Raw genomic sequence first — 27631 nt, 5'->3', positions numbered from 1 at the left:
TGAACGATTTCATTTGTCTGAGAGAAATGCTGTTGTTCTTAAAAAATTTAATCTCTTAAATATTTGAGACTGAAATCTCAAATACTTAGGAGATTAAATTTTTTTAGAACCAGAGTCGACAAATGAATTTATTTATTGTATCAACCCCTATACGGCTCACTGCTGAACTCGAGTCTCCTCTCTGATACTCCGCTGGCCAAATGCGGATTGGCAGACTTCACACACGCAGAGAACTAAGAAAATTCTCTGGTATGCAGGCATTCTCTTAAATTGCACACAACTGAAAACTGCATGCCCTGGACCAGATTCGAACCCACACCCTCCGGAATCGGAGGCGGAGGTCATATGCACTGGGCTATCACGGCTCTAATTAAATTAAGCGTCACAATCAACCACATTATATTGTACCTACGGTACACTATACAAACTAGCTATAACTGTAACTCAATATGGTAAATAGGTAAAACTCTTAAAACAGACATTAGACATAAATACTTAGCATTGTTAATGATGACAAAAACAAAGTCATTCGTCTATTATTTTCGTCATCACTGATACCTACGTAATAAAAATTTAACCCTGAATATAAAATGCACTTTTACTATATCTTTAAAAAGCCTTGAGATTTGTTTGGAAGTTGGGTTTAATTTTTTATTTAATATTTATTTCGCACAAAGATTGACAATCTTGTTAATCATGGCTAGACTCATTTTTTTTTGCTCCATTTGTACCTACGTAGTTGTTTCTAGCTTTGATAATTTATTTGCGTACTGTGAATTGTAATTACATATATATTATACATTTATATAAAGTACCTATAGTGTATACCTATCCTACTAATATTATAAATGCTAAAGTCTGGATAGATGTTCTTTACTCTTTAACGTCGCGACTATTAAACTGACTTAGCTAAAATTTAGAATGGAGATATTATTTAGCTAACATAATAGAGAAAATATTCTGGTAAAATTTAGATTATGTCCTAGATTAACCCATAGTCTACTTTTACATTTTAATTTTTGTAAAACTAGTGGTTTCTAATTCCTTCTAAAATATTATAAACGCGAAAGATGTTTGGATTCTGTTAACTACTCTTTATCGCCACGACTTGCTTGTTCCTAGAATTGCGAAAAACTAATAGTAATGATGGCATGAACTTTTTCCTATAGACTAGGTTCTCGATTTTAGATAAACTTATGTTTTGGTATAATTTACAAAACAAAATTTGAAAAAGTACCTATTACTTACACACCTATTTAACAAAAATGTATCAGAACAGAAAATGGGAGTAAGCCGAGAGTAAGCAATTCAAACTATGTACTTATGTAGGTCACACATATTGTATCTGTGGTCTGTTTGATAAATTTCGGAAACGCTAAAATTTTTATGCGGCTATCATAGGTAGATTAAAGGACGATGCCAGGTACAACATAATATGTTCTATGCATATGCTGCACCTGGCGTCGTCCTGGTGTATGATGACATATGAAAAAAAACGCAGACAAATACGCGATAGTCTATACTAATATTATAAAGAGGTAAAGTTTGTAAGTTTGTAAGTTTGTAAGTTTGTAACAATTTTTTGAAATGGGGTAATCTTCGGAACTACTGGACCGATTTTAAAAATTCTTTCACCACTAGAATGCTACGTTATCGGGGAGTGCTATAGGCTATATTTTATATTTCTATCATATATAACTACTGAGATATCGCGGGTTTTCTCTTACAGGTCGGACTGAAAAACTTACTTATTCGCATGCGCTGCCTCAACCATTGCGTATAACTGAAATAAATGTATGGAGGCTTTTTGAACCTTTAAAAGTTCTACAAAAAAGTCCGCGACACCATATATCTATCTTTTATATTTTAGCAGATATAGTACCTTTAGTACTTTAATAAATTATTTAAATTTTAAACTAAGGTTTACGTCATTATTTACACAACTAAACTTAAAACCTTATCAAAATAAATGATTTAATAATCACAAGGATATTATAGAGATAAGATTTGCCCTTTACAGTATGTTAATTAGTTATATAGTTTCGGAGATAATACAAAATTTCTGAAAGTCGCAGAAATGCCGCTATATGACGCCCCGCGGTATATGAGGACCAAACATAGCCTATGACACTCGCAAATAATGTAGCTTTCTATTGGTAAAAGAATTTTCCAAATCGGTCCAGTAGATCCAGAGATTACCCCGACAACCACACAAACTTTACCTCTTTATAGTATTAGCATAGAAGTCGCTTGGGAAATTATAGTCTTTTGGTCATTGCACCACGCACAAAAGGCTGGACCAATTTTGCTGAGGGTAGGGATAGGATAGAGGTAGGGAAGGGGTAGGATAGAGGTAGGGTAGGGGTAATTTAGGGAAAGTGTAGGGTAGGGTAGGGTAGGGTACGGATAAGGTAGGGGTAGTGTAGGGTAGGGGCAAGGTAGAGGTAGGGGAAGGATATGGAACGTATAGGGTAGGGGAGGAGTAGGATAGGGGTAGGGTAGGGGTAGTGTACGGGTAGGGAAGGGTTAGGGTAGGGATAAGGTAGGGGTGAATCTGTCACCCACCGGAGATAAGTCCTCGAGTCGTTAACGCTATCAGTGTTTCCTAAGCGATCTTAATAAAACTACAGGAGAGCTCAATTTACGAGTGTCGCTGGCTGGGTTGCGGTAGTTTACGAAATGTTCCCGTGGCTCAGTCATCAGGCGGCGAGTCGGAACACCGTGGGGTTTTAGTCGGTTGAAGTCCGACATAACCTTCTTGCCTCCCCGTGGCGAGAAGGTATCCATGAGTATTTCCCCACGTAAAAAAAAAAAAGGGATAAGGTAGGGGTAGGGAAGGGTTAGGGTTAGCGGTAGGGTAGGAGTAAGGTAGGGGTAGGGTAGAAGTAGATTAGGGGTAGGGTAGGATAGGGTGTGGATAGGTTACGGGTAGGGTTAGGGTAGGGTAAGGTGAGGGGAGGGAAGGGTTAGCGTTAGCGGTAGGGTAGGAGTAAGGTAGGGGTAGGGTAGGGTAGGGTTGGGTAGGTTTACGAGCAGGGTAAGGTAGAGGTAGAGAAGTTTACATCAATTTTTACGCGGACGAAGTCGCGGGCGTCCGCTATATTAAATATAGACGAAATCACAAATAGTACCTATTAAATATAGACGAAATTCGTACCAAACAATATTAAATAAAATAAAGCAAATAGATAAAGTACCTATTTGTAATCTCAAGTTACTACTTAACTTGAGATTACAAATAGGTACTTTTTATTCTATTATGTACGAGATACATAACCTCTCATAAACACGTAGTAATGATTACATTTATGAAGTTATAAATGTTCTCACACCTATTACAAATTCAATTATTATCAATAGGAATCCAGTTTCATAAGTGAGAACCGGTCGGGCTAGATGTTAAATGCCTAAAATAATAATTAACGTTTACCTCAATGGTTCTGTTCCATCAAATAATAGATTTCAAACAACTTTAACCTTTACAGGTTTTGATTATTTTTATCCAATGTACAGAAACACAACTCCTGTTGATTATGCATATCAAAATCGTAAATATAATATGAAATTGAAACGTCGGAAATTTCAAGATAGAAATAATAAAATTAAAAAAAAATAGGACGCACGCAGAAAATTTCACTTAAAAACTGGACAATTTTGCTTTGACAATTTTAAAATTATTGGTAAAGAAAATTATACCTAAAGGCCTTTAAATATAGTCTAATATTTAATAAAATCCCAAATTTGGAGCAAATTCAACCTGGATTGAGCTTAAGGTTGAGTTTGTAAATGCGACTATTTGAATTGAGTGCCATTTTTGGTCGCTGATTGTGCATCCACTTTCAATAGATCGATGTATCTTAAACATAAATCTATATCAATTTTATATACATGATATATATAAAATTTTCGTGTCGCGGTGTTTGTTAGCAAACTCCTTTTTTTACTAGACCGATTTTATGAAATTTTCTTTGAATATCTATAACGTCTGCGAATCAGTGAATGCGAAACAGTTTCTATTTTTCAGTAAATGATAAGGGTTATACCAGCCCAATGTTTTTAATTGATTGAAAAACAACGTTTGTTGGGTCAGCTAGTTAACATCAAAACGTACAAAAGTGCAAATTTATTTTTGACGCCATTATTTTATTATTTTTATTAAACTTCTAGTAATTTCTGATGCGAGAAGTACAAGCCTAAGTCAGTAACCCGCCTTTCATTATGTATATATGGTAGTAGCATTTTCTCTATAGAATTTTCACTTGGGTATTAATACAATATACAGGGTGCTCGGGAGTAATTACCATAACTCTGAGGTTATATTCTTTACCGAAAATAAATTAAAAATATCCAAGGAACATGTTTTCTAAAATTAATATTTTCAGGGTAAATAATATTTCTTTTGTAAATGGATCTTAAAATGTGTCGCTTATACGCATCCTTATAATTATGACGTAGAAATGTTTTACGTATTTTAAAATGCAACTATAGAAAAAGGTGTGGGTTACATGGATAGTCGGAATTATTTGAATTACTTTGTATGAAAACATATAAAGTTTTTATTTTTTAGTTAAAAAATATTAGTTAAGAAGTTCGGCTCCTGTAGGTGGACACGTCAACATCTTTAGGTTAAGGGAAATACTCCCGAGCATCCTGTATAAAATATATACGTTCAGGAACTCAGTAAAGAAAAGTCCTTAAGTATTTGTAATAAAATAACATTATCTCTAAAGTATATACCTACCTATCAATGAATTTAACGTTATTAATACTCGTAATATGTTCTACAACTTAGACATCTTATATTATTCGAATTCTTTTACAAACGTAAATTATTATTGTCATTATGTATTTTCTTTGCTTAAATATTAAAATCCTGTATAAAAAAGTAGGTAAATTATTTTATTTTAACCCAAGAAACGTAGTTAACCTAAGGTAAGATAAACTACCTTTTTCCGTTTTCCGTTTAAAAATCTTAATCACAGTAAATTTTAATTAATAGAAGGAGCACTCACTTGGTAGAAGCGGCGGCAAGTGGCTGGATCAGCGAAATTGCCGTTGCCCTGAGTACCTTCGGGACAAACGAAATCTTCTTCCTTTTCTTTCTGGCAATTTACTGCAAATAAGAGAAAAATTAAATGTAACCGCCGGCTTCGTCAGATTTGTTTTTTTAATTAGTCACTAATTATGTAATAATTTAAATAGGTTAGCTTAATAAGTCTCATTAATATTTTTCTTTTAAAGGAGGCAATTATTTGAACTAAATTAGACATAAAATAAATGGAATTACTTATAGCTATATTTTTTGTTCGATTTTGTAAAAAAATAGGAACTGATATTTTTTTTATAAACTTGTAAATATTATTTTTAGTTTTTAAGAAATAAAATGCGATATTTTCGTCTCTTACAAATATATGCATAAAAAAATAAGCCAAACTAGTTTAATACATTGATAACTAGTTTGGCCCGAATATTAATGACAAGAAAAATAAACGTTATTAATTCAGTGTTAAGGTCACATTTTCTACGAAATACATTAGCATCTATTAGGTAAGTATATTATTGTTATAATGACCTTTTTTCTACGAATATCAAGGTCTCAGTTTCACTTTTCAATACCTAGGCACAGTTAGGTATTTCATATCAGGCCTCTTATGAAAGGCCAAATCTAAAAAGTCTTTAAATTGTTTTGTAATTCATATTTTTATCTACTTTAAACATTTATTTAATCTATTCTTATAATAAAACTGTAACAGGTCCAATTTTGTACATTGAAGGGAATTTTATTGGAGGGCACTATATACCTGTTAAATAGGCCAAAAAAAAAAAATTTATCTTTTGTCTGTCTATCTATATATATGTCTCCGAGATTTTATTGGACGGGCAATACGTTGAAACTACTGAATGAATTCAAATGAAACTTGGCACGATTTGAGACCATAATACGAAAAAAGGTATAGAATACTTTTTGTTGCAAAAATAAAATCAGAAGGAGGTGAAGTAGGTATTGAAAGTTTGTGTGGAAATACCTTTATTTTTCAAGTTACACTTGTAAAAACAGTATGTGTACCACGAATAAAAGTACCTAATGTACCTAATTCAATATTCTGCAAGGATTAAAAAGTGGTTGAAGTGGTTTTTTTAATATAAATCTTTCATGATTTAAGTTATCTTTTTGTAAAATGATTAGTGAACTATATGTTATAAGTTACAAAACATGCATATGAATAAAGTGTGATGAAGAAGTTTAAATCGCGTTTCGCGCAGACGAATTCGCGAGCGTCTGCTAGTATTTTAATATAATTACATTCTAATACTAGCTGATGCCACACTGTTTTACCCACGTGGTTCCCGTTCCCGTAAGAAAACGGGGAAAATATATAGCCTATAGCCTTTCTTGATAAATGGGCTATCTAACACTGAAAGAATTTTTCAAATCGGACCGTAGTTCCTGAGATTAGCGCGTTCAATCAAACAAGCAAACAAACTCTTCAGCTTTATATGTTAGTAAAGAATATAAAATTCTCGTGTCGCGGTGTTTGATACTAATCTCCTCCTGAACCAATTTTTAATTTAAAAAAAATTACGTGCAATACGGCTTTGGATATTGGGTAGAAGCAGGCGTTACTTTGCGAAAGTTCATCATGAATAGATGAAAATTTATTTATTTTGCTATCATCCACGATTGCAATTGCACGTTGTAGAGTCAACATCTCCTGAGCACGCTTCGGTTTCGGGGTGAAACGTATGTAGAGAGTATTTTGTCGGAACTGGGTGACGTCGTCGCATGGGTTCGTCAGCATTTCGCGGATTATAGCAAAATGAATAAATTTTCATCTATTCAATACGGCTTTGTCAAAGAATCAGCCAATGTTTTTCAAACTCCTGTGTGACAAAGTGACATTTTATTACCAACTAAGGTATTTTTATTGGTAGCTAAATTAAAACTCAAAGTCTTGGATCAACAATAGCGAACAGTAGAAATGAAATTAAAATCCTTCGAAATTGAAACGAAAAAAGTTGAACCGTCGCGCTGTGCCAGTTTTGCAACTTTTAATAGGAAGCGTGTTCCTTAAAAAACTTATTTAAAAAAGAAAAAATCGATGACCTATACATAAGTACAATATCACGGTAACCTGGTAACGTTAAAATACAGAATAGGAAAGGAGAAGAGTAGATACATATTACAAGACGTTTAACAACATACACAATCTGTAACGTTGAGAAAATCTTTTTGATAAATAAATAAATAGCTATAATATTAATCTAATAATAATAATAATAATTCACTTTCACTTAATCTAACAATTTATATAAATGTAGCATAAACTGAATGTATTAGAGGTTGATTTTCCTGAATAAATAAATAAAGAGCTTTATAAACTTAAACAGATGAAAACTACGGCTGTCGCTGTAATTTGGCACACAAATAATAATTATTATGACATGAGCAGAATTTTCCAAAAATTCACAAGCTTATGGAGAATTGTCACAGTAGTAAAAATCACAAATTCACGCGCACGAAGTCGCAGGCATCGGCTATTTATTAATAAATAAACATACAGACTTAATCATAGACTTCATAACAAAATGTAGTTATGCGGAAACATCTAGATCTCGTGAGTGGTAACTATAAAATTAAATTAAATTATAAAGTTGCTTCGTTCATAATATACCTAAGTATATTAATAGTGAAAATAATGGTCCCTGCATTGGCAATTACGTACATTCTTTAATTAATTAATATTTTAATGAAATAAATTAAGAGCCAACCGACGGACGAGAGTAAATGAATAGATGCGTTCGGATGCATTCTTCATCAGTTTTAGTAAAAAAATAATAAATGGAAAAAATCTAGAACCCGCCACAACGCTACCTACTGGGTCCAACTGGAAATCTAGGCCTGTATATATATGTAACACACGCAAAAATTTCATCCTTATCAGATCAGCAGATCTAAAGTCGTAATTCTATACATATACTAGCGGACCCTTTCAAGCTTCGCTTTGACTTATGTGCACTTCTTCTCTATCCCTACCTACCTACACTATTCCTACCGTACCCCTACCCTACCCCTAGGGTTTAGGGGTTTGAAAAATAGATGTTGGCCTATTCTCATAGATACCGGAAAAGCACAAAAAATTTCATCAAAATCGGTCAAGCCGTTTCGGTATGGCAACGAAAACTGTGACACGAGAATTTTATATATTAGATTATTTATTTACATACTCTATAGATAAATAATCTGTTTAAAGGTACACACAGTATAATTTAAGTTGGGAGGCGCAGTGGGCAGTAATCCTGCTTTTCGCATCTACTTTTTTATTATTTTTTTTAAATTTTATTTAAGTATAGTATGTAGTAAATTAATTTATATAATTAAATCAGCCATCTTAATACCTATAGCATAAGCTAAGCTTACTTTGAAGCTAAGTAGTGATGTGTGTATTCTAAAAGTTCGTGACATTTGACATCTGTTCGTAATAGGCTATTTTCCTAATTAATTTTATAACAAATTTATGCAGGATCGCTCATTACCATCTACATAACGTGTTAATAAATTATTATTAAACCCATTACTACCTAGTTCTTAGTAGGCAATGTGATAAATTGTTTTATATTATTTTCCGCGTTCATTCAAATTCCTACGATGTCTTTAGGTGTGTTACGTTGGGTTACAGGTATGCAGTTTACATACTCAAAATGAATGTTAAATAATTATTTTTTGTACGAAGGTCGCATACGATTTGGGTACGGGCTTCTATAAGGTCTATCTCGAGGTAAACACGCGAATTTAATATTTTAATTGTTATCTATTGTTTACATTTATTACCGTAGGTTTAGCCCGCCCCGCGGTTTCTCCCCCGTAGTTTCCGTACTCGTGGGAATACGATGATAATATATAGCTTATGTTACTCAGTGAAGATGTTGCTTTGTAATGGTGAATGAATTTTTAAAATTGGTCGGGTAGTTTTTGAGTTAAATTATAACAAACGAACAAAAAATCTTACCTCGTTTTATTTAATATTTAGTACCTACTTATAGAGAATTAATTATACCTACATAAATATGTAGGTATCACATCACAACAGCCGATGAACGTAGTTGAAAATAGACCTTTTGTAGGGTAGCAGCTGTGACATGTTTTTACCATCAGTCCACCTGTGACTGTAGTGGGAGTAACTGATTGCATTATTCGGTGCAAGACCGCCAATCCAACGCCTTGGTATCCGCATCATTAATGTCTAGCTTTATTTTAGCTACTAAAGAGGCAACTTTATTTTAGCTACTAAATACTTTCAAGAACTTACCAGTTATATGCATTTTAAGAAATTAAAAATCACATGTCTTAAACGGTGAAGGAAAACCATCGTGAAACCTGCCTACCTGAGAGTTTCTTAATTGCCTACTTGTGTGAAGTCTGTCAATCCGCATTGGGCTAGCGTGGTGGGCCTAAGCTCTTTCATTCTCAGAGAAGACCTTTAATCAACAGTGAGCTGAATACGAGTTATTAATGACTTCTCTACAACTTGATCTATTTTTCGTGAATACTCCCGCATTATTATCGAAACAAAACACGGACGGCGGCGGTGTTAAGCCACTTTCCATTACCTATATATGTGTGTACTTTATTAATTTTACAGCTACACACAATTAATTTTAATCTTCCACCTGCGCTATAAGATCACATTGGGCCAGAGTGGTGGACTATTGGCCTAACCCCTCTCGTTCTGAGAGGAGACTCGAGCGCAGCAGTGAGCCGAATGTGAGTTGATAATGATGTTATAAAGTCGTGCACAATCAAATGAGGCTTGTTCTGAATATATTTGATCTGTCATTACACATAACAGAATATATTATTTACATAACCTCACATGCGGTACCTACCTATATAAAGCGGTTTCGAATTTTTATTATATTCTTTGATAAATATGCATGTTCTTCTAACTAGCATATTAATAATATTATAAGAATTATTGTCCATAAATATCAAGTAAATTAAAAAAATGATAAACGAGATAATATTAGGTATTAACATTTCGATGAGAAGGTCAATGCCTACATACTCTATACATATTTGGGACATTTTTTATCGCTCTCAATGATTCTTTATTAATCTGAAAACGTGTCTCATACATTTAAATTAATTATTAAATAGATACATTTTAATAAAATTTCAATAAAACTAAACGTTTTCCAAGCTTAACAAACACACATACAGAAAAAATAATAACTGTTGACAATACACACTTCCTATAAGTACTTTTCAAAAATATTTAACGTGCCATTTCGGCTAATTAATTTAGGTACATACATACCTAACTTAGGTAACTTAGGTACATATACCACAATGTAACCTTTTTCTGTACTATAACTTAAAAAATCGTGCAGTTGTGCCCTTTAAGCTTATGCTATCTCTGTTAACTTTGTTGCTAAAAATACACCAAAAATTAGGCAGATAGGCCTTTTTTCCTGATTCCAAATATGGATATAACTCAATTTTGTAAAAAATGTTAGTTGTGCCCTTTTTAATTAAGACGGCAGAGCAGGTATATGAATATTCTGGAAAATATATAAAGCTAACTTTAAATAAACGACGTTCTAAACGATGAATCGTTAACGGCAAGTACCAAGAGCTTGCGAGTAAATAAAAAAATGCTATGAATGCAAGCAACTGCACATACGCTCAATAAACCTGTCGGGACACCAGTCCACTAAAGCATTTACATCAAGGCAAAAACTACTCGATCGAAATACTTGTTTTTACGCGCTCTCAAATTGCTCCGTCCGTGTAAGTGTAATTATAGAATAGTGACGTACGATTGACTAAAAGTGAGTGATGGAAATTTTAATGAAACCCTGATTATAGCATTCTGAGAATCTGTCACATATTAGGATAAATTAAAAGCGACATACACGAGGGTAGTTACCAAAGTTATTTGGTCAAAAGGCCGCTAAACTTTACACCAATATGCTTATGGTTTTTTTTCTTCTCTTTCAAATAACCCTTCCCTTTCCCATTCCTTTGATATTTAGAGTAATTTGATAAAATTCGCCTCTCTAAATAAAGGACGAAGATAAAAAACTATGAGTAGGTTTACCTTAGATTTTCAAGCTTAATCGATAAACTAAACATTCCCATTGTTTTTCCTAGTTTCCTTTGTTTTCTTTTTCATTTGACGTGTATCATTATTTCCGTTAAAATAATTTTAGTTAGTTACAAACTGTTTCAAAATCTTAAAAGAAATGACTTCTTGCAAGGCTTATAATTTACTATCATTAGTTTATTTTTTATGTTAATATATTTATAGGCTGCTTTTTTACGCTACTCTTTACAGATAATTTCACATTTGAATACTTATGGTATATTCATACCTACTATGTATAAATTAAAGTCAATATATTCTTTGTAATATAAAAAACCCGATCACGTCTCAATGTCAAGTGAAAGAAAGGATGTGCATGACTCATTTTATTTAATACCAGCAGATGCACAGAGGTTTCACCCACATCAATCCCGTTCCCATGGGAATAGGTACATACAGGGATAAAATATAGCCTATAATACTTGCAAATGGCGTGGCTTTCTATTGGTTGAAGTATTTTCAAAATCGGTTCAACAAACAACCTCACAAACTTTACCTTTATAATATTATTACATTATTGTATGTATAGTATAGAAAATATTTCAACTGGTAACATACAGGTAAGTATTATTGGAAACTTTCTAATATACAATGACATATTAATATGTAGAGCCATTGATAAATATATTTCGCAATACGAGCAGTTGGTACTTTTTCCTACCTATTGTAGCTTACGTGTGCGAATGTAACTTTTGAATAGCTTTCACCGGTTGCGTTAACCGAGTGCGGTTAAAAGAATCGTGTAAATATTAGCTACGTTAAATCACTTGCATAATAATTACATTACGAGTTAACCAATTAACAGCACTCAACTCATATCCGGTAAAAAAGTACACAGTAAATAAAAATAAAAATTAGAAATATAATAGAATACACAAAACTTTCAACTAACCATTCACAATTATGGCACATATAAAAATTATACGCATATATGAAGTCATGGTGTTCCACGCACTATTCACACTACAAAACGACATAGCACCTTTCACCATCGCGCGCGCACTGCCATCGATACCACCAAGTGACTTCGAAGTGCCTCGCTACCACCACTCGAACTCCTGTCTACCGTCTCGTCTGCACGGCTTTCTCCTTCTAAACCATCTGATCTAACGAGCATACCATAAACATTACTTGGAATCATTAATTAATTCAAAGTATAACTTAGCAGGTACCTCTAGATCATTAGATATACATGCAATTTTAATAATGGAGTTACGCAAACTAGCATAACAGACATTTTTTGTAAGTAGTCGGTGTACGTAGTTATTAGGTAAGATTTTTTGTACGTTAGCATTGTATAAAAACAAAGCAAGGGCAAACAGCTTTGAGCAAGTATATTAAGAGACACAGTGGGCTAATCTATTATCTGAATGTGACAGACACCTTCTTTTTATCTAAGTATCTACCTATTCATTATTTTATAGGTAGTGCCTAGTTAACTAGGTATATTCTTCACGTCATATATGAAACAAGCAACAATTTATTTTTACTTTATTATGTTTGCCAATGTTTGCCCAAACCCTAAGGATACAGCTACTAAATCCACCCCAGGTCCTCCAAAACAGATTTATGTGGCTATTAATCACTTAATCAACTCAATTTTCATTCATTAATTATTGATCTATTAAACACTAAAACTATAAGTTGAGGCTTGCAACTGTAGGTACCCCTTACCCGAACGCCAGCATTTGCAGAAAAAGAAACCCAAAAAATCGTCCTTTACGATCCTTACGAGCACTTAACTACAGTCAACGCTTCTAAGGCAACACAATCTCAAGAAACAGCGTCTTCTGACATTCTCAGGTATAATATAATCTCCGTTAGGAGTATTAGTGTTCTGTGAATATAACAAGCTATAGGATTGAGAACGCTCTTGATGGTAAGTGACGTTGCAGACCGGAAGCTAGTCAACCAGGAAATGGATTGACCTTATCAATAAGTAACAATCAATTTAGACTTAGGCAAGTTAATAAAATGTTTGCTATAGGTACCTATATTATCTAATATTTCTTTCTACTAAAAAGCCATACTTCGCTATAAAATAAAAATATAATTTGGAAACGGAGGCAAAGAATTGGAATCTTTTAAGACAAAACAAAAATTGTGAACTATCATTATTAACTATTCTTGCATTTTAATTCAATGACAGTACCTATTAAAATAGGTAATAGAGCCGTGATAGCCCAGTGGATATAACCTCTGCCTCTGATTCCGGAGGGTGTGGGTTCGAATCCGGTCCGGAGCTTACACCTCCGACTTTTTAGTTGTGTGCATTTTAAGAAATTCTTTATCACGTCTCTCAAACGGTGAAGGAAAACATCATGAGGAAACCTTCATACCAGATAATTTTCTTAATTCTATGCGTGTGTGAAGTCTGCCAATCCGCCTAACCCAATTCTGGCCTATTGGCATTCTGAGAGGAGACTCGAGCTCAGCACTAAGCCGAATATGGGTTGATGACGACGACGACAACGACGACCTATTAAAATTTTCATTGCAATGACTGTTATCTGTTATGATTACTATTTGCTATCTCACCCCTATAAGATCTCATCTGGATTTCAAGTGACGACATAGTCTAACATTTAAAAGTGCTATTCTACTTACCTTTAATACCTCTGATTATTATTACATTAATATGTGGCATCCAGTCTTGGATTAGCCTATAAGCTATTTATGCTCAGGGCTTTCCGTCTAGAGGGGCATCAGATAGGATCGAGAAAAAAGACCTAGCTCACGAAAGTTAAAGACAATTTCAAAAACCACGACTTTTAAATTGATGATACAGCATATTCTACCTACCTATTTGTTCACTTATCTATTTACAGGGGAAGATTGGCTAGGACATAAAGTCACTTTAATCCGGCACTGACTACATCATAACCGGAACGCCACGTCATCGACCACCACTTTTGAAAATATAAAATCCTAAATTGACCCCAATTGGGATTTTTTTTTTATTCGGATACTTTTAAACCCCTGTGATTTTGAAAACCTTTGGAACCGTTAGATTCGGACCTTAGCACGAACGGACAGACAGAAAAAAATTTCAAATAATGTTTTTTTTTATTTCAAACTAAATCAAAACAAACATTTTTTTATTTTATTTTTTTAATTTTTTATATTATTTGCTACGATTAATTGAATCCTTCCACTAGTAGTTAAGAAGAGTTGCTTCGGATCCTGGGTTCGATTCCTACGTTGAACAGTGAAAATTTTTAATGATTGAAAGACACTCGTTAAGCCATCATCTCATTATTACAATCCCATCCAACGAACGCCATGAGCTCCAGAATGATCACGACCCTCTTAAGTGAGGAAATATGACTTCAGGAGGAGGATTTGCTAAAAAAAATATAAACCTTCAGTTCAGCCATACTTGATGAAGTGCAGTGAGTTTACTAAGGAACAAATTTCTGTTTACCAACAACAAAAAAATATAAATCGCTAGTCATTGCACAACTGATTAGAAATAGATAATATATTTTTTAATTATATAAAGTTCATTTTGCTATTATATTACTCTCCTCTCGTAGTATCTTAAAAATCTGTGCTCTCCTGAAAAGCTATGTGGAATTGGTCATTGGTGGAATAATGACTTACCCAAGACGCTTAATGTAAATGTTGCTATGCTTTTGTTACAGTTAAGGAAAAAGGAAAACCAGTTGATAACTTGATAACATATCGTAAGAGTATCCGAAACACTGTTAAATTATTTGTCAAAATCGACGTGGCCCAAGGTGACAGTCGCAATGTCATGCCAATTGTCAGTTCAATTTGACATTTTATAAATGGAGGTGATGATTATTAATTTTAGCCGCAAGCAGCAATTTTAAAGTCTGTTATTAGGTAAATGTGTGAAAAAAGAAAACATTGGAAAAACCTGCATGTAATTAAATTAAAATTATCATAGTTTAATGTTCGATGGCGCGTATTGACACGATGACGACTCTACGTGATCGCCAACTCAGTAAGTGAAAATATCAATATAAATTGTTGTTTTGATAATATTTCAGCACTATACTTTTATTACTTACTTTTACTACTTTTATTACTGGCTTTATTTTGTAGCTGGCCTATTCAATGTAACAACACGAACGTAAACTATGAACTGTTTACTTGTTGTGTCTCATACAAATTAGTCCTAGCAGTCCAACATTTTTGTTTTGCGAAATAAATTAATTAATTATTAATTAATGCAGTGTTTTCTATTTTCGTCCTGAAATACTAATAGAAAATCAATCCTACTATTATATTCACTATCATATGTATGTATCATATGACAGACGACAGGTCTAACTATGTGTTTTAGTCTGCTTGTAATTATTTTAGTATAATATAAATAATAGTCCATTTATGAAAGAAATAATAGGATAGTCCAATTATGAAGGAAAGCTATTGGAAATATAACATCATGCTGTGACCAATAGAACCATGATTAAAGACTGTATATTTTTTTTTCTTGTATAGCAAATCTGCTATGAGTCCTAGGACTTTAAACAAATGTATTATGAGTGTCATTATCATGTCGATTCTCATTAGAAGTCTGAGGTCATTCGGTGCATCCTATCTTCAAATGTCAAATGAGTATGCCTTTACATTTCGGATGCTTCAAACAGTCAGTGTTTAATTTATTTAGAGATCTTCCATAGTGTATGCTGCATAATCAGTTAATTTTGTTGGATAACTGCTGTATTTTACCTTTGCTTTTTTTACAATTACAGATGCTTTGAAACAGATGCTCAATCTGAACCAAACATTAACAAAAGCAGTAGCTAACGAGCCATCATGGAAAGTTCTAATATATGACAGAGTGGGTCAAGACATCATTTCTCCGCTTATATCCATAAAGGAACTTAGGGAATTAGGTGTCACTTTGCATGTGTAAGTCAAAAATATATTTTACTATTGCTGTATGTACATAGTTATCATATGGGGTTTCTAAGGTGCTGGAATGTTGACTAGGTTGCACAGAGTTAACTACTGGATGCAGGTTTTATGAGACTGGTTTGTAGAAATCTGAACAGGAATCTTGTGTCCATTTAATGTTTGTTTTACTTAACCATGTGTGGTTATGTGCCACAGACAAACTACACACCAAGTGTTTCTATTGAGACTTTATGTTGTTAACCATTCCAGATCATTCACCTTAAGAAATTGAAAGTTCATCTTAATGATTCTCCATAAAAGGTGTGCTCTGAAACTGCAATATAAAATGTATGTTAATGTAAATTAGAGTATTCATGTTTTATTAATAAAATGACAGTAATTTTTATATAATGTATTAAGTAAGTAAGTAGAGTCATCATAGACTGTTCAAATATATGATAGAAGTGAAGTGTAATTCATTACACAATCACTAATATCTAATAACCAGAAGAGAAAGTATTTAGAAAGTGCAATGCGAAGACTCATTCTGTAGTACTTTATGTTTGGTATGACTATCTATGTTTATGTTTATTTGATGACAGGTTAATTGTTTACTGAGATCTAACCTGATAGTATGTGACAATGCAGTTTAGGATGGAGGAAACTTAATATGTATATTTACTACATGGTAAATAGGTGGAAGCTGATCCAACGGCCTCCAAGCATCTTTATCATTAAGGAACTCATCAATGTTGTAGTACCCTTACTTAGTCGAGGGTACTACAACATTGATGAGTTCCTTAATGATAAAGATGCTTGGAGGCCGTTGGATCAGCTTCCACCTTCACACAGGAAGTAAAACTATAAGAAATGTAAACAGTAATTGTTATCAATTGTAAATTATAATACTGTATGACTTTTTCAAAAGAGCAACGGTTGAGTTTCTTGACGGTATCTTCTCAGCAGGACCTGCCTTCCGAACCGGTGGTAGAATCTTTACAAATAGTCAACTGACGTGTCAAAAGTGCTTGTAAACCGAGCCTACTTGAAATAAATGATTTTTTTGATTTTGATTTTGATTTTGGTGTTATGTATAAAATTGGTTATATGCATACCTTTTTCTGGTAGCTAGTCCTAGCCAAACCTTTCTACCAGCATTTTTCCCTCAGTTATGGGTGCATTGATGATAAAATGCTTAAAACACTAAATCTCTTATATCAAAAAAAAAATAATTCATTTGTATACCTATACTCAATCTATTCCTGTGGCGCTATCATGCAAAGAATGAGATAATCTCATGAAAAGAAATAGATAAAATTCAACCAATGGCATCACAACTAGTTATACCGCTATCTCTTTCATTGAGTTGGTGAGAAAGAGATGGGACTGGAACAACTCCGATGTCATTGGACAAAATGTTGTCTATATTTCTCTTCACTGGTCCCATGTTAGAATCTCTAGGAGTCCTTTTTAGTATGGATGCATTGTGATGACAAATCAAGATTGTTCATCAGATACACTAAAAGTACCTGTCAATCTCTTGCCTGTGATTCTAACCACTATACTAAAAGACAAACTGACTTCCCATTCCCAGAAAACATGACTATACAACCCCTCATCTTCAAACACCCCAATATCTAGGCAAATAAACATGATTGAAGATTGATTGAGAAATCTAGAAAAAAAAATTTTAGCCAGGAGAAACCAAATAACTTTTCATTCTTAGTTATTCTTAACCTCCATTAATATGTTTGTAATAAACCCTTTGCAAGTTTAAAAAAAAAACCTAATTCTTTCATGTCACTTGTATTTGCAGGCAACTACACTCAGACAGAGATTCCATACCAGAAGTTCCTGCAGTGTATTTTTGTACACCCACAGAAGAGAACTTGGGCAGGATATGCCAAGACCTTGACAATGGACTCTACGACCAATACCACTTGAATTTCATATCACCTATAACTCGGCAGAAGTTGGAAGACTTGGCTGCATCTTCTATACAGTCTAACTCTGTAATGAGTATTCACAAAATATTTGATCAATATTTAAATTTTATATGTTTGGAAGATGATTTATTTATAATGAAACACCAGCAGTCAGATTCACTATCATATTATGGTAAGGAACTAAATGTTTTCTTTTTTTATGGTATGTTGGTGGACCTTTTTTTTATGTGGGGTAATCCTCCTGGATACCATGTCTCACCATGGGAAGACAAGAAGGAAGGTTATGTAAGACTTCAACTGACTAAAGACCCATTGTGTTCTGACTTGTCATCGGAGGATTCTACCAAGCAAATAGCCTACATTGTGATAGGTGGAAAACCATTGCAAACAGACCAACACTTCACAGGGTGTGCCAGAGACACATGATTTGTTCGTTATCAACCCATATTCAGCTCACCGCTGAGCTCGAGTCTCCTTTTAGAATGAGAGGGGTTAATATAAAGTAATTAAACTGGTAACCATGCCTTTCAGACATGGCAATAGTACTTTCCCTGTTGACTCTGTTATAACATAAAATTCTAATAATACTACTTAATCTTTTTTAATTATAACATATTTTAATTTTATATAAAAGTTTCATTTAAAAATATATATATATAATTAATACTTGAAAATATAAGTTACTTTTATATTTTTAGCAATTAATAAAGGAGATACCAAGGATACAGAAATGGAAGCAATCATGGATGAAATAGTTGAGAGTTTATTTTCAGTATTTGTTACACTTGGTAAGTACTACCATGTACCAAATAAACATAAAACTATTGAACTCATAAATTATTGATGAAAATAGCACTCATTTTAGATTAAATTTAATTTACTTTTTAAAGCAATCATCAAATTATCTGCTGCTAATTTTATCTTCATATAATTGTAGTTCATCACTTAATCTGCAAATGTTTGCTTCATACTGCTCATTAGATAATCTGTTAATGCTCGCTTCACAGTAATCATCAATTAATTGGTTCATGTAATAGTTATGAATAGATAATTTGTTAATGTTCTTAACTTAGTGATCAGTAATCTTCAATAGGAATTGCATAGGAATAAGATAATACTTTCATTACTATTAAAAGACCCCTGTTACATTGCCTTTTTGAAAAAAGAGCCTCTATACCCTGGTCCTATCGTAACTTAATCAATTCGCTATTCATTAGATATACACATGAAAATAATTGAACCATTAGATTTGTCAATGGCACTTGCTAACGTTATTAAAACACAAAATACTTTCAAATTATTTATATTAACTAGTGACGAAAATTAAAGAACCGAAAAAATTGTCTAAATTATCGGAGATTTTTCAAGTCCATAATATTCAAAATTGCGCGATACTTGGATTTATTTAAAATCCACAAAATAGAAACATTGAATTTTGAAAAATGGCCGAAAATTTAGATTTATTTATTTTTAAATTTATTCCACTAGTTTATAAAACAGATTAACGTCTACCTACGTAAACCTATTTAATATTGAAACTCGTGAGAGCGCAAGCCGCTGTAACGCGTTACGTTACCAAGTAGTTTAAAAATATGTCGAAAATTTCAAAGATTTTTTCAAATCCAAAATATGTTTTAAGATACGCGCGATATATATTACTTGAATTTTTTTAGATCCAAAAAATAGAAAGATTAAGTTTTGAATAATCGCCGAAAATTGACTTGTTTTATCCTTTAATTTTTTCCATTAGTTTATAAATAGATCAAAAATCTTTTCAGGTAACGTTCCCATTATAAGATGTAGTAAAGGCAACGCAGCGGAAATGGTTGCGAAAAAGTTGGACAAAAAATTGCGGGAAAATCTTTGGGACGCGCGAAACAATTTGTTCCATGGACAAACGGGCACTTTCAGTTTCACTCGCCCTATGTTGATACTACTGGACCGAAATATTGACATGGCAACACCGCTGCATCACACTTGGACCTATCAGGCTTTAGCGCACGATGTATTGGACTTATCACTAAATAGGTTTGTTAATATTTTGAACTACTGAATTCTTGCACATAGTTTGAGGAGCCGATGGACTTTGGGGTCCTTGCTGGAATGGCGATCCCGCAACGGAAAGCGCAGTGTTGGTCGACTCCCCACTAGGTGGACCAACGACATCCTTCCTATCCTTGTTTGGAAGTCCATGCAAGAGGCCTATGTCCAGCAGTAGACGTCCATCGGCTGTTAATAATGCTGATGATGATGAAATCTTGCATACATCTTTTTTTTAATGCATATAGTAAACAAGCCTAAGTCAAGCTACCTGCCGAAACCACGCAATAATCAATCCATCAGTTTATAAATTGGCACAAACAAATAGACAAAAATTATTTACTGTTGTACATACACGTTTATTTTTTTTTTTGGAGTTTACTCCTTAAGTATTGATTTTTTATACATATATAGCCCCCGGTATGAAAAAAATGTGTGTACATGTGCACGCTGTTGGCGGGCGCGCACCTGCGCGCGGCCTGCTGCTCGGTTGCGCACCTTTCGCTTTTCAGGCGTATTAAGACGTACATAGTGTATGCTGCGGGGCCTACCTATTTAGACAGTAAACTCCATTCGTGCGATTCCATGCTCCGTTCGTCGATCTGAAAGAGTAAACTCTATTCGTGCGTCGGAACTGACACACACTTTTTTTTTATTTTTTCTTTCAAAATTATGATACTTGAGTTTTTATTTATTTGTTTCTGACAAACTTACATTCTTAGAGCAGTGGTACCGGAAAGTACTGGACCAGCGATACCAGGCCAGAAAACCAAAACTAGAACATGTGATTTGGACTCCAAGGATCCGTTGTGGTCAGAGCACAAAGGGAGTCCTTTCCCCACTGTTGCAGAGGCTATACAGGAAGATTTGGATAAATACAGGTAACAAACCATGGAAAATAACTTCCCGTTTCGCTAGATTTATAAACTTAGATTTGTAACGACGCTTAATGTTTGATTATCACTTATAAGTTTTACATTGTTTGTTCAATTACTTTTATATGTTACTTAAAATTATTATTTCTCTGACTTCCCTCCCTGACTTCCTTTCTGTAAAATCTATAGTGGGATTAATGGCAACACATTGGCATGTTTTGATGGCATAAATTGAGAGTCGATGAGCTGTTTTAAGGTTATAGTTATGGCAATTCACAGCAATGAAATCCTTTCGTTTAGTTAAGTAATAATTAAAAAATACGTTCTCGGCAATCCATAGGCTACTCTTTGTCCCGAAAAAATCTTTGGTTTTCCGAGATTTGCAAAAAACTTATGATTTTGATGGTATGAATGTTTGTTACTCTTTCACGCCGCGACTACTAAACTAAATCACCTGAAATTTAAAAAAGATATAGATTATAGGATTAACAAATGAGCTACTTTTTATTCCGGAAAAATCCATGGTTCCCGAGGGATTAGTGAAAAATGCGGACGAATTCGCGGGCGTCCGCTAGTCCTTCATATATTCACTAATTCATGTGTATTGCTGCTTGCATCTCTGTGCCGTTATGTGTTCACCGTGCAAGTTAGGATTCTGTTCTGTAGGTTGCCTCAAAGAGATTTATGTCCACAGGAGTTCAGAAGCCGAAGTGAAGAAACTGAAAAGTTCAATGGGCTTGGACGCGGATAGCGACCTCGCTCTGAGCTTGGTCAGTGACAATACACAGAGGCTAACGAGCGCGGTCAATTCGTTGCCACAACTCATGGAGAAGAAACGTCTCATTGACATGCACACCACTATTGCTACGGGTAAGACACATGCCTATTCAACTTTTTTATGTTAGCTACTGTAGGAAGTAGACAGGGAAGATTTCTTTTGATTATAAACTTATTTCGTGGTTGTTCATTATGAATATTATTTAAACGGGTACATACCACGATAAAACGACGAGATTTTTAATGTCGATATTTCGACCCAGTTGCATGGATCGTGGTCACGACGGGACTGAAGTTGCGAGATGCGAAGTTGACATCAGCTGTTAGGGGCAGATTCGATCTACTCTTTCTAGTAAGATTTCTTTTTACTGCTGCTTTAAGCTTTTATCGTTACAACTTGAGTTTTGTCAATTTTATACACAAATACACTTGATCAAATATCGTCATTATCATTGTCAACCTCGCTGTCCCGTCCACGTAGTAACTCCCGTTTCTTACAGTTACTCGTCCTCGCGAACTTGTCCAAAAGGATCAGCTGTACTCAGGCACACTTTAAGGTTACTCAATTTGGACTAATTTGCGTAAAAAACAATAGCCGTGATAGCCCAGTGCCCACCTCCAAATTTTGAGTTGTGTGCATTTTAAAAAATTAAATATCACGTGTCTCAAACGGTGAAGGAAAAACATCGTGAGGAAACCTGCATACCAGAGAATGTTCTTAATTCTTTGCGTGTGTGAAGTCTGACAATCCGCATTGAGCCAGCGTGGTGACCTAACCGCTCTCATTCCAAGTGGAGACTCGAATTCAGCAGTGAGCCGAATATGGGTAATAATGATTGCGTAAAAAGCTTCAACTTTCTCCTCGTGTTTAGCCATCCTCAATGCAATCAAATCAAGGCGACTGGACTCGTTCTTTGAATTGGAAGAAAAGATTATGAGCAAAAGCAGCGGCGTGGAGAGCAAGGCAGTGATGGACCTGATCTCCGACACCAGCGCTGGCACCGCCGAGGACAAGATGCGACTCTTCATCATCTACTACCTGTGCACGTCGCAGCTTCCAGACGAAGAGTACAAGAAGTTCGAGTCAGCTTTAGTGGCTGCTGACTGTGACATAAAGCCGCTGGTGTACATGAAACGGTGGAAGTGAGTAACTTCAGTATTTTACATAATTTTACATTACACACGGTACGATGCCATGTAGAAACCGAAAGGGGTGTGGATTTTCATCCTCCTCCTAACAAGTTAGCCCGCTTCCATCTTAGACTGCATCATTACTCACCATCAGGTGAGATAGTAGTCAAGGGCTAACTTGTAAAGAATAAAAAAAAAATGTTTGATAGAGTTAGAGTGCGCGCGGCGGCGCAATAGGCTAGTTGACACTTTAGTCCAATCTGTCTTTTTCGATAAAATCACAGCCTAAAGGCTAATTTTTTTTTTATTTCGCTTAAAAATGATGCTTTAGTAGCATCCATCATTTTTAAATCTCTCAAACTCAAAAAACTTACGTACTTTTTTTAAAGGGTCTGAAATTTTCATTACTGTTCTACTAGATTTAAACAAAACAAATTATATTTATTTGAGACATGAATAAATAACTAATAAATTTTTAAATATTTTTTTGATAATACGAGCCAAAACGCTGTCAGTCATGATGATCTATGCATATTTTAACTGTTTCATGCACTTAATAATTTCTCATTCCGACCAGAAATTATTATTTAAATGGCCTGTAAAAGTATGAATCTTTAAGCTTCCCAGAACATTGTATTTAAATTAACCTGTAGTTTGTAAATAACATAACTGATTATTTCGATTTTCACAGGAGTTTTACGAAAATGTCGAGCCAAGGTCAATATGAAGGTGGCGGTACCAAAACAGTTTCCATGTTTTCGAAATTGGTCTCTCAAGGGTCGTCGTTTGTGATGGAAGGAGTTAAGAACTTAGTGGTTAAGAAGCATGTAAGTAACTTCCAATTGTATCTCTCTTGGTTACACATTAGGTATATAACCTCTAAGGTTTGTCATTCAGTTTCTTTCACTCTGCAAATATTCCGCATAAGCATAGGTACTTTAAATTAAGTGTATTTCACTAGGCGCCTGCCAGTTTTTTTTTTCAAATTTAAGGACTTTATACATTGCAGTAGCGTAGCCTTTTGCCTTGGAGGCCCTGTATCAAAGTTAAGTGGGCCCAATATACGAACGGCAAATCCCGAATATCTCCTTAGCAGTGTTTTCACCACTGTTTTTTTTTTTATACTTAAAAGCCCTTGCAGTCCGGGGTACCCGTATACGTTGTAACACATCGAGAATAACATCTTTTTAGACAGGGCTGTTTTAATTTTGGCCTTGTTTGAGAATATGACAGGACTAGGACACTTTGGTTTTAAACGCAGGTTCTGTAATGAGGAATTTCATGAAATAAAAACACGGCAACATTACATTTTTATCAATGATACGACTAACAATCAATATCGCGGATTGATAGCTTGCTTGCTTGATATTGATTGTTAGCCATTTGAACCTATAACGCTGAAGATATAGGACCAGGGGTGTTACTACAGAAGCCGTGATAGCCGAGTGGATATGACCTCTGCCTCCGATTCCGGAGGGTGTGGGTTCGAATCCGGTCCGGGGCATGCACCTCCAACTTTTCAGTTGTGTGCAATATCACGTGTCTCAAACGGTGAAGGAAACCCGCATACCAAAGAATTTTCTTAGTTCTCTGCGAGTCAGAAGTCTGCCAATCCGCATAGGGCCAGTGTGGTGGACTCTCAGACCAATTATTGTATAGGACCTGCCTCACTAGTCGTTACTTTTCTGTCAAAGTATATGATCAACGATCTAATGCGATGATAAAAACTGTCTCTATAGAATCGATGTTAAATAGTTGTAATCGTGTTCGTCGGTTAAAGAACTCTGTAAAAATACCTTTTTGTGTAATTGAATTGTGTAAAAAAAACTCGTTTTCCTCAGAAAATGACAGACAATTTTGTTCGTTTTTAAACTTATTTCGTGGTTGTTCATTATGAATGTTATTTAAACGGGTACATACCACGATAAAACGACGAGATTTTTATTGTCGATATTTCAATAAAAATCTCGTCGTTTTATCGTGGTATGTACCCGTTTAAATAACATTCATAATTTTGTTCGTGACTATAAGTGCCATACAGGTCCTTCTATAATTGGTCTGAGGATGAACTATTGGTCATTCGAGCTCAGCAGTATATGGGTTGACAATGATGATGATTGCAGAAGCTGCCGGTGAGCCGCTGCGTGGAGGCGGCGCTGAGCGGCGCGGAGTCGGGCGGCGAGTGCGAGCTGGCGTGGCTGGACCCGCGCGCGGCGCGCACGGACGCGAGCGTGCGGGCGCGCGCGCCCAAGCACCCGCCGCCCAGCGACGCCGTGGTGTTCCTCGTGGGCGGCGGCAGCTACATCGAGTACCACAACCTGATGGACTTCGCCAAGGTATGCACTTACTAAAGACTACCGGACGCCCGCGACTTCGTCCGCGTGGAAATCAATGTAAACTTTTAAGCCCTATTTCGCCACTTTAGGGGTTGAGTTTTAAAATTTTTTGAATTACATTATATTTCGTATTTTTTTTATGATTTATAAACAAATTTTTAAAACTGTTACTCTTAAAATGAAGTACTTTCCATACAAACTTTCAACCCCTATTTCACTCATTTTATTTTCGCAATAAAAATATCCTATAACCTTCTCCGTATTATGGTCTTAAACCGTGCCAAGTTTCATTTGAATCCATTCAGTAGTTTCAGCGTGGTGCCCGAATAACAAAAAAACACGGACAGGCAGACAGACAAAAAATCTAAAAAATATATTTTTAGCTTCAGTATCGATTATATAATGATAAAAGAAAAAGAAAAATTTTCCCCCAAGAAAAATTTTCAAAATATCTTCAATGTACAGTAAAATGTAAAGTCATTGACTACGTAACTCTTGAATCCGTCTCTCTGCATCTGTTAGTCGTAGTGTAAGATAAATAAAGATATAGACAAATTTCTATGCCAATGATTAAAAAACCTGTTTCAGTGTAATTACACTAATATCTAAATAGTTTCTCGTCTCTAGATTTCTCAAATCAGTCTTTCCCTCTCTGTTAGTCGTATAGTGTATAAACAAAGAAACATAAGAGACGAATTTTATGCAGTATACTGCAAAAATATTTTTTAATCAAACTACACTGATTTCCAATTAGTCTCTTAACGTCTCTGTTAGTTGTATAGTCTCTAGACAAAGAGACGACTGTTATGTCAACGGTTAAAAATCTTTCTGCAGTATCAAACACACTGATCTCAAATCAGTCTCTTCCTCTCTGTTAGTCGTATGGTGTCAGACAAAGAAAGATAGAGACGACTTGTATGCCAACACTACATGATCTCATTATTTTCAGCAACAAGCAACGAGTGGCATAGCGAGGAAGATCATCTATGGCGCCACCACGTTGCCGCACGCGGGCCAGTTCCTGAAACAACTGTCTCTATTGGGAGAGGAAATGCAATAAACATTCCTGGTTCTTAGAAAATATATGTGAAATAATAATATAAATACTATATAGACTAAACATTAATGTTTGATTTAACACAATCCTGGGTTTCCTGACATTTATAATTTGAACGCCTGCCAACAGCCTTGAAAGCACAGACCTATAGTATAATCAATAATCGTGTGAATTTTCTGACAGATGCTATGTCACTTTGTAAAATAATGATACCATATTTATTGTCATAGTGATGTCCTGTTCTGTATAGGTAAAAAATAGTGACTCGATCATTCACTCTCAAAGAGGAATTTTGAACAGAAATTTCTAACATAATTCTTAGTGACAGACAGTTGAAAGAAAAATTGTGTAAATTATGTAATTGACCAATTTTTTATCTATTTGCCCTAGTCTCTGAGAGTACCACTACTTCCGATTTGAAAATTTAGAAAAAAAATCCGAAATGAAATTTATAATAAAATTCTAAGAATAAAATATTTATTGTACAAAAAAAGTGTTACAGTTGTTATTTAGTTACAAAATCCTCCTCCATCCTCATAAACTTGGCGTTTTTGGGAGGATGGCAGGTTCACTAGTATGCTAATTATTATTTAGTAGCGGACCCTGTCAAGCTTCGCTTTGACTCATTCGCTACCCCTATCCTATTCTAATACCACCATACGCCTCCCCTACTCTTACCCTACCCTACCCCTACCCTACATCTACCCTACCATACCCTACTCAAGCCTACCCCTACCCTAAGTAAGTACCCTTTTCTATGTCCTTCTCCTGGATTGAGATTTTCGAGAGCCGAGTTTTGTTTTTTGTTATTAAAATTTTTCCTCAACTATAACAAAAGATATGGAAGGCGAGACGCCATGTTCATCACGCCAACAAGGGGTTCTATCTCCTACAAAAAAGAAAGCAAAAGCTGCTTTTACTGCGAATGAAAAAACGATGGTACGCAATGTATTTAAATATGTATTTAAAGAAAAATCCGAAGATGCAGATGCATGCAGAAATTGAATCACCCAAAAAAAAAGATTGTATTTGTCTCAGTTATTAGTCAAATTAAATAAGGTAATTTTATTATCATCACTGTAATAGGTGATAAGTTTATTATTAAGCTATAGACTGAGATTTTTCATAATAAATAATGTAACTTTTATTTATTAAAATTATTTACTAATTTAGTTCAGAACTTATAGAGTGAGTCATTTCCGTTCACTTTGTCACATCACTATTTTTGATTCAATAAAAAATGGTATTACAGGAAACGTCAGGGGAGATCGCTGAATTCATTATTCGACTATAGTCATGGCTATTTAAAGTTCATTTTACTTTGAAGAAAATTAAAGTTTCAACCCACGATTATAACTATGGCTATTATGCATTATTGACCTCTTATAATAAAAGGACGCACAATCATGTACAAAATTTCACTTAAAAATCAATGACCAATTTTGCTTTGACAGTT

General features: G+C 34.6%; 2 protein-coding genes across 2 annotated transcripts in view; one reads left to right on the top strand and one right to left on the bottom strand.

The window, feature by feature from the left end:
• The window catches only part of LOC112044967 (chitin deacetylase 1), a 34462-nt gene extending 22266 nt beyond the window's left edge, over window positions 1-12196 (bottom strand). The window contains exons 1-2 of the mRNA XM_024080989.2: window positions 12037-12196; window positions 5013-5113 (exon numbers count right to left, since the gene is read on the bottom strand). Coding sequence (XP_023936757.1) covers window positions 5013-5113; window positions 12037-12136 — 201 coding nt within the window. The 5' untranslated portion in view covers window positions 12137-12196. The remainder of the gene's footprint in view (window positions 1-5012; window positions 5114-12036) is intronic.
• Window positions 12197-14917: 2721 nt separating this feature from the next.
• Window positions 14918-26238, top strand: LOC112044957 (protein sly1 homolog). The gene is made up of 11 exons (XM_024080978.2): window positions 14918-15114; window positions 15869-16028; window positions 17830-18131; window positions 18658-18747; window positions 19738-19987; window positions 20722-20880; window positions 21569-21744; window positions 22524-22794; window positions 23474-23609; window positions 24906-25118; window positions 26068-26238. Exons 1-11 carry the CDS (start codon window positions 15069-15071, stop codon window positions 26176-26178), a joined length of 1914 nt encoding a protein of 637 aa, XP_023936746.2. The 5' UTR covers window positions 14918-15068; the 3' UTR covers window positions 26179-26238.
• Window positions 26239-27631: the final 1393 nt, after the last annotated feature.

This window comes from Bicyclus anynana, chromosome 9 (assembly GCF_947172395.1).
Source record: "Bicyclus anynana chromosome 9, ilBicAnyn1.1, whole genome shotgun sequence".
Taxonomy (NCBI): domain Eukaryota; kingdom Metazoa; phylum Arthropoda; class Insecta; order Lepidoptera; family Nymphalidae; genus Bicyclus; species Bicyclus anynana.
This window is presented reverse-complemented; position numbering and strand designations above follow the sequence as displayed.